At 40.8% G+C, this 10,486-nt stretch overlaps 3 protein-coding genes across 3 annotated transcripts in view; 2 read left to right on the plus strand and 1 right to left on the minus strand.

Annotated features, from left to right (window-relative positions):
* The window catches only part of LOC118414804, a 1,072,569-nt gene that overhangs the window by 842,286 nt on the left and 219,797 nt on the right, over window positions 1-10,486 (plus strand). The gene's annotated exons all lie outside the window — the stretch shown is intronic.
* LOC118414792 (RING finger protein 145-like) lies at window positions 1,496-8,488 on the minus strand. The gene is made up of 3 exons (XM_035819040.1): window positions 8,356-8,488; window positions 6,410-6,609; window positions 1,496-4,487 (listed from the first exon to the last, which is right to left on the minus strand). Exons 2-3 carry the CDS (start codon window positions 6,597-6,599, stop codon window positions 2,341-2,343), a joined length of 2,337 nt encoding a protein of 778 aa, XP_035674933.1. The 5' UTR covers window positions 6,600-6,609; window positions 8,356-8,488; the 3' UTR covers window positions 1,496-2,340.
* Window positions 8,604-10,486, plus strand: part of LOC118414797 (E3 ubiquitin-protein ligase RNF139-like) — a gene marked incomplete in the record, with an annotated part of 6,474 nt that continues 4,591 nt past the window's right edge. The window contains 1 exon segment of the mRNA XM_035819049.1: window positions 8,604-8,829.

The following is a 10,486-nucleotide window of genomic DNA, read 5'->3' on the forward strand; positions in this document are numbered from 1 at the left end:
ACTGTCTATATGTTGACCCGACATTAAAAAAACGAAACAAAAGAAAAAGCAATTTTCATGGTGCATTACGCCAGAACGTAATTTCATGACGTCATCTTGACGTAATTGATGCTGATATTAGCAACACGTTATCGAGGCCTTGCGGTAATTGGATACTGTCAATCAGGTGTTGCGTGATTTGTGCACATCGTGTTGTCAGCTGTTCACAGCTGTCACTGTTGCGGCTGTTTATATGATGGTGTGGGTCTCAGGTATGCATTGTGAAGCTGTGTGGCTGTTTTCATGTTGTGTCGTTCTTTTGAGAGGCTAATTTTGCCGTTGATGCGTAAACAGGATTATGTTTACATTTGGCAGCAATAGGTACGTTAGCTTTTAAGTAAACTTTTGGTATAAGTCAATGTGATGTGTTATTAACACCATGTCATACACCACAGAAAACAACAGAACCGACATAAACCATAATTATGTCACAGAGTATGTTACCTACGGTAACCTGTTTTTTTTTTTTCAATTTTAAATACCGGCATATTTTCTCATTTTGCAGCAGCTTTGTATGATTACAGATTTTTCCAAAAGTTTTTTTTTGTTTTAAACGGACAAATATTATTATTGATGCGCGTGCGAATATAAACAGATCCATGTAACGAAGTGAGCTCTTACTACAGTATTGTATCTGTACAGTTTTAAAGGTACTGTAAATGCATTTAATTTCGCGGGGATTTAATTTCGCGGTAGCGGCAAAATGGACATTTCGCGGTGGATTTAATTTCGCGGTAGCGCCACCCCGCGAAATTCAATGCATTTTCAGCACTGCACTGTAGTCACGAACTGCCGTGTAAAACCCGGCGCCTCTACAAACCGCCAGTCGGAAAACACTTGCTGGTTACCCGGTAAGGGTCCTATACAGACGGATAGAACAGTTTCCATGCTTTTGACTTGTTCTTGCGTGAGCCACTGTTACTAATCTAATCGTATCTACCCTCTCAATACGTACTAGTATACAGTAGTACGACCATTGTATCATGGTGAACATACTGTACAGTACTGTAATACAGTTGGTCGTATGAAAAAATTACATGTGTGTCTTCACCGTAGTAAGTATGTCAAACATTTCATTATACAGTGTCAAAGACAGTAGTAGTATGTACATGGAGTGGAAAAGGGGCAACTTAGGCGGCGCCAGCAGACGAAATATTCGCGGTGGATTTAATTTCGCGGTGAAGCGGCCGCCGCGAAAACCGCGAATATTAATCCACCGCGAATATTTCTGCATTTACAGTACCATCAATGAAAGTTGTTTTTAATGTAGGCTACTTTTGTTAGTAATGTCTCAAGCCCAGATGCTAGAATGGTACTTTCCCCAACCTCATAATTATAATTGAAGAGGTAAAAAAATGGACAACATTGTCATTCTCCATTTACTTCACATAAAGGATAAATCATAACTAATTCAGAAATAAAAAAACATTTCTAATCTATAAACAATTTCCTGGCTCAGAATTAATGTCCCTGACAGATTATCATTCCAGAACCAATACAGAACACATCACACAAAAATCATAAACACATTCAAAAACCCTAGCAATAAACTTAACATTCATATCATATATCTTGCATCATTGACATAAACAATTTTCTTTATATATATTTCTGCATATTTTCGAATTCAATCTTAAGTTAATTAAAGATTCTGAAGAAAATAAATCATATACATGACACATCTCTTTGGCCCTGAGATGTAGGGCTGCCCAAAACTTCGAGTCAAATATTAAAAAAAAAACATTATGATGATGATATTATCATAATATTGACCAATGATGATGATATTATCATAATATTGACCAATTAAGATCCCACATTGATTTGATTATATGGATGACATCTTCTGTGAACCCAAAAGTGATATTTACTTGTAATTAAAGAGCTTGGAAAAAAATGTTGCCTTCAGTATGAACAAATGACTAAACACACACACAGCAAGATATACTAAACAAAATTTGTCCTTCACACCTTTTCTTATTTGTCTTCTACGTGTACCTTAGGAATTTGATTTAATTTAGCATTTTATAAACTAAGTATCCATTTTAAGGTATTTTTTTTAATTTATGGCAACAGGTTTGTATGATTTATAGTTTGACAAAAACATTTACTTTTATGGAAACAGATGAAAACGTCAAATCGACGTTGCCTAATATGTACAAATCTAGTATATGATGTATGCATCGTAATTGCAAACTCTTCTTGCAAGTCCTCTGTTGCAGTGAACTACCATACCAGGTCCTATAGAACTTAATGGACACTTAAGGATATCTGAATCTATCAATATACAAGAAACATGTGCTATCCTTTGTCACAGTTATCTTCAAATTGATTTTCTTCATGTTGTACATTATCTCCAGGTTCTGTGCCACCATACTGTGTTTCTTTGCTATCTACATTACCTACAAACTCCCAGTCTATCTGTGATTGTTCTTGATTATCATCACTTGCTGAATGACAAGATGCATATAATTCGTCTCCATCCTGTGATACCATCTCCTGAGGTTCCTTAATAATATCTTGTTTTATCCTATCTACATTTGCATTTTCAACTTCATTATCTACAACTGTTGGAAGATCTGTAACATCAAGTCTTTCATTCAAGGGTTTCCCGTTTGTATCTTTTTCTTCTGACTCAAACTGCGCAACATCTTCAGGGTTTTGTATGGTTTCAGTGTTTGGGTCTTGTTCATCAGATGGTGTGGTTTCTATTGTATCATTGTTTTCTCTAGCAACTTCTGCATCATTGTCATTCACATTTAAGTTTTCACCCTGTCCTTCCAACGGAGGATCCTCTCTCTCATTGTTTCTAGGTTCTTCCACATTTTCAGCGTTGTGTTGCCTGTCGTTGTCTTGATTTTCTTGGTGCGAGTCTTGCTGGGTGTCGCTCTCGAATTTGATCTCCGTGTGGCACATGGGACACTTCTCCTGTACGTACAGCCACTTCCGTAGGCACGCTCCGTGAAAATAGTGGCTGCACGGGGTCACCCGAGCAGAGTTCAACTCTTGGAAGCATATAGCGCATACGTCGTCCAACTGTGCTAATTCTTCTACCGTAGCCTGCCGTAGGGACTGTATGTTGCTGACCGCTTTCCTACGCAGCAAGAAGCTCTTCCAACCTTGCTGCGCGCGCTGCCACACGTTAAAGTAGCAGTGAACAATGATAACGGATGCTCCGATCCAAGTCCACTCTCCGAACAGCGCTTCCTTTGCGCCATAGTACACGACACACAGTGCCACTATGAATTCCAACGTCTTGCACGTCGCCTTGATGGCGTATACAATGTCGTCCAGGTTTTCCCACGGTTCGTTGCGATAGCCGTCGATCATAAAGAGCGCGTACATGAACATGGATGCCACAGCGTGTAGAGAGGTGAGAATACAACTGGATATGATGATCAATAGCCACAGATCAACGTCAAAGAAGCTACTAATTAAAAATGTCATGTACATAGGGAAAGTAAGTAGGAAAAGGCACATGGTGATAGAACGGAGATGCTTCCAGAAGCTTTTATTCTGCGACGCACCAAGAGCCAAAAGTATTGGCTCGGTGATTTCGTGCATAGACTGGATTGTAGAAGCTAACACGATGAACAAGACAATACTGAGGAGAAAGGTTCTCTGAACACTCTTGAGTTCCAGAAGTCCAGTCTGTAAGGCGAGAAGAAGGAGTGTCAGCCCCTCAGTGACTCCTCTGTGCATGATGTTGTCATGCATAAAGGCTTCGAACCCCTGAAGGTACAGCTTGGTCAGGGTGAGGATGAGCTGGGCTACGTACGAGACGGTGAAACACAGTCCGAGGAGCGCGTACGGGCTTCCGCAACACTCCGCCATACTGGCCAGGAGCAGTATAACCGTTCCCTCTTCAAGTACGGGATGGTTGATGCTCCCGAGGAACAGATACAGCTGCACCGCGAATATGAAACACCAGTACGCCAAAAACAGCGACGGCACTGCCAGCTTGTTCCATAGGTACAGTACGTAAGGGAACCAGCCAACCACAGCGGTAGCAGCCCTTACGGACTTCTGCGCAGACAACACTAGGCTGTATGGCACGAATAAGTTCCTGGCAATGAAATACAGCACTTCTAGGGAGGTGAACAAAGCAGCAAAGGTGTGGAAAAGTTTTAAACTTCCAAGCGGCATCATGCAGAGTTTTGCTACGAGAGGAATCAGGGACGCAGAATATGGCCATAATCTTCGGTCCCCAACGAGGTAGGAACACGCCAACGCTGCGAGGCTTTGCCCAACGAGGTGAACGACGAATCGGTGAAAGCTGTCATCGTCGTAGAACACCAGCCCCTCATATCCTTGCTCGATCTCAGCTGCAATGTAGGTCCCAGCTGCTAGGTGGCCCAGGAGAAGTATGACTGCTGCCAGGATGTGTGTGTAGAGCTGGATGAGCTTCTTCAGAGGCAGGAAGAAGATTGTCAGGGCAAGGATGTAACCTGGGGAAGATAGCAGAGAAATTCATAAGTTGTGTTAATAATAATACTGTATATAATATAGCATAACTCTTTCTATTTCAATGGAAGGTTATCTGTGTTCAACTTACAAGAATATAGACTAAGTACAATGCTTAACTTTCTTCCAACACTTAAAAATGTACATAAATAAAATTTTCAATGACCACATCACCTTCTTATGGATCATTAATAACCAATCACTTCAGAGGAGTTACAGACATGTGAAACGTAACATCAGCAATTGGTCAAACATGTCAGGAAATTTATAATGCCCCCTGCCCCAGTTCGCTGTCATCTCAAGTCTTTCGACATATCCATATTGAATCACTGGGCCACACCATTTCATTCTCTGTGGACAAATTAAAGTCAGAATACTGGACACTGGACAGGATTATTTTGTATGCAATACAAAACTGCCATACAATTCTATCCAGCACATATCTAACTCACCCAGTATATAAACATTCCATGACAGGTACTGGAAGCTGAAGTTCTGAAGTTGTACCCCCCTGTAGGGCAGGTATAACTTACCCAGTATATAAACATTCCATGACAGGTACTGGAAGCTGAAGTTGTGCTGGAGTACCCCCCTGTAGGGCAGGTATAACTCACCCAGTATATAAACATTCCATGACAGGTACTGGAAGCTGAAGTTGTGCTGGAGTACCCCCCTGTAGGGCAGGTATAACTCACCCAGTATATAAACATTCCATGACAGGTACTGGAAGCTGAAGTTCTGAAGTTGTACCCCCCTGTAGGGCAGGTATAACTCACCCAGTATATAAACATTCCATGACAGGTACTGGAAGCTGAAGTTTTGCTGATGTACCCCCCTGTAGGGCAGGTATAACTTACCCAGTATATTAACATTCCATGACAGGTACTGGAAGCTGAAGTTCTGAGGTTGTACCCCCCTGTAGGGCAGGTATAACTTACCCAGTATATAAACATTCCATGACAGGTACTGGAAGCTGAAGTTCTGAGGTTGTACCCCCCTGTAGGGCAGGTATAACTTACCCAGTATATAAACATTCCATGACAGGTACTGGAAGCTGAACTTCTGGGTTGTACCCCCCTGTAGGGCAGGTATAACTTACCCAGTATATAAACATTCTATGACAGGTACTGGAAGCTGAAGTTCTGAGGTTGTACCCCCCTGTAGGGCAGGTATAACTTACCCAGTATATAAACATTCTATGACAGGTACTGGAAGCTGAAGTTCTGAGGTTGTACCCCCCTGTAGGGCAGGTATAACTTACCCAGTATATAAACATTCCATGACAGGTACTGGAAGCTGAACTTCTGTTGGTGTACCCCCCTGTAGGGCGGTATAACTTACCCAGTATATAAACATTCCATGACAGGTACTGGAAGCTGAAGTTCTGAGGTTGTACCCCCCTGTAGGGCAGGTATAACTTACCCAGTATATAAACATTCCATGACAGGTACTGGAAGCTGAAGTTCTGATGTTGTACCCCCCTGTAGGGCAGGTATAACTTACCCAGTATATAAACATTCCATGACAGGTACTGGAAGCTGAACTTCTGTTTGTGTACCCCCCTGTAGGGCAGGTATAACTTACCCAGTATATAAACATTCCATGACAGGTACAGGAAGCTGAAGTTGTGTGGTGTACCCCCCTGTAGGGCAGGTATAACTTACCCAGTATATAAACATTCCATGACAGGTACTGGAAGCTGAAGTTGTGTTGATGTTCCCCCTGTAGGGCAGGTATAACTTACCCAGTATATAAACATTCCATGACAGGTACAGGAAGCTGAAGTTGTGCTGGTGTACCCCCCTGTAGGGCAGGTATAACTCACCCAGTATATAAACATTCCATGACAGGTACAGGAAGCTGAAGTTGTGCTGATGTACCCCCCTGTATTGCAGGTATAACTTACCCAGTATATAAACATTCCATGACAGGTACTGGAAGCTGAACTTCTGTTTGTGTACCCCCCTGTAGGGCAGGTATTTTCCGACACTCTCCTCCCAAAGGTACAGCACCTCCAGTAGCAGCAGGGAGGGGACTCTCAGGACCACACCCACCCCTCTCTCCACCCATCCTGACACATGCTCTCTCAGAGGCATCCTTCTTGTGCTGTGTGCAGAAATACAATGATAATAAGTTAATTGCAACGTATTGCCTACCCTGGGGGCCAGACAGGATCGGGTAGCTAGCGAATTTTGTTCGGGGATCCAAGGCAGTCAGCCCACACATTAGCACTCCTGGGAGTTTAAGGCCAAAAAAAGGGCAGGTGGATGTCCTTCAGGCTTAAACTCCCCCAGACGCTTATAGGAAATCTGGCGGGCTGACTCTCTTGGGCCACCGAATAAACTGTCCTAGATGCCCAATCCCAGCTGGCCCCCAGCGTAGTTCTTGCCCGAAGGCTAATTGCAAGTGACAAAAAATGACAAACAATGATATAGTACTACATGTAGTAAGCAGCTTGACTAGTCTTTAAGTCTAACGCTAAACTGTATCTTATCAGGTTTGACTTCTTTTTTTTCTGAGACAGTAGAAGACGAATGATCCCACATTTTCCATAATGTCTGAGTTTTGTGATGTTATGAGGAGAGTAGTTCTGTTTCTGTCTGTAAGCATGGAAAGATTTGTGTGGAATTCAATGGCCTCTTTAGATTAGAGAGCTCTTTTTTTTTCTTAAACATAAAAGGGACAGATTAAAATAAAATGTTTTTCGTCTTCTACCATGTCCAACATACAGTATTTACAAGCTAATTGTAATTTTGCTAATTGCACAGCATAGATCATAATCATTTAGCATGTATGTATTACTAAGGAATTGCATATGCATTTCAAGTTGCTAGGGTAAAAAAAGTTGCCCTTTTTTGTTTTTTTTTCAGCATGTACAATGTAAGTTAGACCCTAAAAATTGCCACTGTCCATCTATAGCTTCTCATAAATTTTCAAACTGAACTAAGAAAAAATTCATGCATGCAAAAGCGGTACAATAGAACAGCAAGTCATTTTGGAAACATCATCTGGTGTAAAGTTAGAATTTATTACCTGTTCTGGTAATCAATTCATTATTCATCTAGCCATTGTACATGTATAAAATGATGGACAGACACTTGTCAAGTATGGCAAGTCTACTGGTACATAATATTGTTTATATGATTTACTACATGTAGTACATGTACATGGCTTTACCAAAACACAATGGCATGCATTTTGCTGGACATTTTAACAGTTTTACCACCAACTTCACCTGTAATGCGTCACAGTGTTTATCAGTAAACTTTAAAGACAGTCTGTGTTTCAACCTTTCTTTAGAAATATCTCTTATTATTCAGGTATTCTAGTATTCACTCACTGCTGAATTGAACTCTGACAAACATCTCCGCTGTGGAAAATGAGTCTGAAATTTCGGATTATGCTTGTGATAGGGATTAGCATTGACGTGATATTGCAAGGTGGTTTTACAAGCTGTAAAATCCATTTGATTGTGCAAAAAAAAAATGGTAATTCATTTTTCTAATTGAGACCCTGTTAATATTGCCTAAAATTCTTGACAGGAACACCATATCAATCAAGTGTCATAACGCCATATAGGCTTTCTGCACTTAAACAGTCATAACGTGACGTCACAGAAGTGATTGTTCATTCCCTAATGTCAGTTTAGAATATAGATAAGTCTAAATTATTTGCCTCTTTAACTTCGAATCAAAACAGTTTATATACCTGAACGCTGATGATCACTTGTTGGCGACTATTTCACTTTTATAAAGCATTAAGTTACAAAATCTAAACTCCTCGACATACAGCAACATGGCTATAAGGTGATAATTATCAAAATGTCTTCGCGTAACCCTTTTTTATACTCACCGCGAGCGAAAATCTGATCATGAACTTTGTGATCACTGAACTTCCGCATGATCGGCGGCCATGTTGGAACCGGTGACCTTATGACCTTTGGTAGTTCTTTGAGGAAAACTTTCCAAATTTCCGTTTCTCATCCTAAATATTCCACAAAGACTTGTGATAGATAACTGAGGCTATCCAACGGACAATATTTCTGAAGAAATCTTTTCTTTTATACCCAGAAAAGTAAAACTGTTGGTGCTTTCTGTATTTCCCAGCATTCGTCTGACAAAATGGCTGCCGCCGAAGTCGTTTTCGAATTTTCACTTCCGCTTTCGATCAGAAAATTGCGATGTTAGGTCAATTCATCAAATTCATTCGTAAAGAAAGAGATATAGATATTCAAAACATAGATTATCAAACGTTTGTATTGTTTTACTGTTCATAAACCTCTAAGAAAGTTACTGACAACGTTTTTCCCGTCCAGAAAAAATACCGGTGAGTTATTTTGGGCTAGATATTCTTTGTATTTGAAGCAAATGTTGTGGTTTTTAACAAGATCTTGAATAGAACCTATGTTAGTTGTAACCACTAACATGTGGTGGTGGTTATGATAACAAAAGTGTACACAGCACAAAGTGAAACGTTAACAGTAGTGTAAGTTGCATGTCATGCACATACACATAACTTATTTATGGTGTGTTAAAACACAGCTGTTGTTATGACGTTTACTAAACCCATTCCCAGCTTTCTTCACAAAATTTGAATTTCATTATATTGTCTACAAAGTTGTTGTTAGTAAGTGCACCTTTTTCGTGCGTTCGGCTGTTATAATGTGTCAGTCTTCTTGATTGTGAAACAACCAGAGGGGCGAGTAGAACAGAAAGAAACAACATCCCGACTCCCGGGATTCGAACCCGCGCCGAACCCGGGCAGCCGGATCACAAATCACGACTGCTATCGCTGTCGCCACAAAAGCACTAGTGCCATTGGGCAAGGACGATAGGCAGTACTTAAATACCACTGTTACAATTGTTCTATTTTATTTTGAGTATGATATATGCGTTATAGTTATACCCACCTGCAAAGACACAAATTTCAATGCAAAATGTGCTAGAAGTTATTAGAAAATTTGGTGTCCAGTGCCCTGATCCGGGGTTTGAGTCTGTTGATATGCTCCCATGGAAAAGGCAATTTGCATGACTCGGTACCTTACTAGTAAGCTTCAGTTATGCCTTATGGCATTCCTCGGATAGGATGTTAAATGGAGGTCACATATTTCAGGAGACCCACACCTTGAGTACTAGTACCAGGGTTCTAGCTAACTTGCATTTTAGCGTAGTGGGCCACTACGCTAAAATTTGTGACCACTACGCTAAAATAAGGGCCACTACGCTCATTTTTAACTAGTGTAGTGGTGCTTTGCTATCATTTGCTTGTTCAACAATGTCTAGTCAATATCTCAACAATGAAAAATGATGATATGCCATTCAAAACTGTACCAACTTTTAACTCTCCATTATCAAAATCTCACCGTGGAGCTGCCAAGAACCCCCTTCCACACCAATCTCCTGATTTGTCACTTTGCTACCATGACATTCCCACTACGCTAAAATGAAATCCTGGCTAGAACCCTGCTTACATTTGAAAAGATCGATTGCCACACTTATTTGTTAACAAAAAAGTTAAGTTAGGAATCTCCTCTTGAATGGGACATAATGCTGGAGGTCTTGTGTTTCGGGATATTGCTTATCTGTTATCAAAAAGAGTTAGTCATTTCCGAAGTGAGTGGTTCAAAACCTATGATCGTATTGGCCGCACTTACTTGTACTGACTTAGGGCAATTACTGTCATATTGATGTTGTAACTGCTTACAAATTACATGTATCTGCAAAATGGCAGCCACTCCAACTCTTGTGATTTGTAATTGTAAGCTCCTCCAAATTTAGCCCTAGCCTGGAGACCATCCAGAAAGCAGTTAGCTCCCGCGTTCATCAGTATACACTATATACTGTACAGTCTCATCTCAGCTGTTCAAGCTGGGAACGCTGATCGTTCAAATTTTGGACGCAGGTGCTGATTGGTCCCCACATATGAGCGAGTTATGGAATGGATTCAAGCACTCGTTGAACAGGCGTTCTGTCTGCTTGTGAGA

The sequence above is a fragment of the Branchiostoma floridae genome, chromosome 4, assembly GCF_000003815.2.
Source record: "Branchiostoma floridae strain S238N-H82 chromosome 4, Bfl_VNyyK, whole genome shotgun sequence".
NCBI lineage: Eukaryota > Metazoa > Chordata > Leptocardii > Amphioxiformes > Branchiostomatidae > Branchiostoma > Branchiostoma floridae.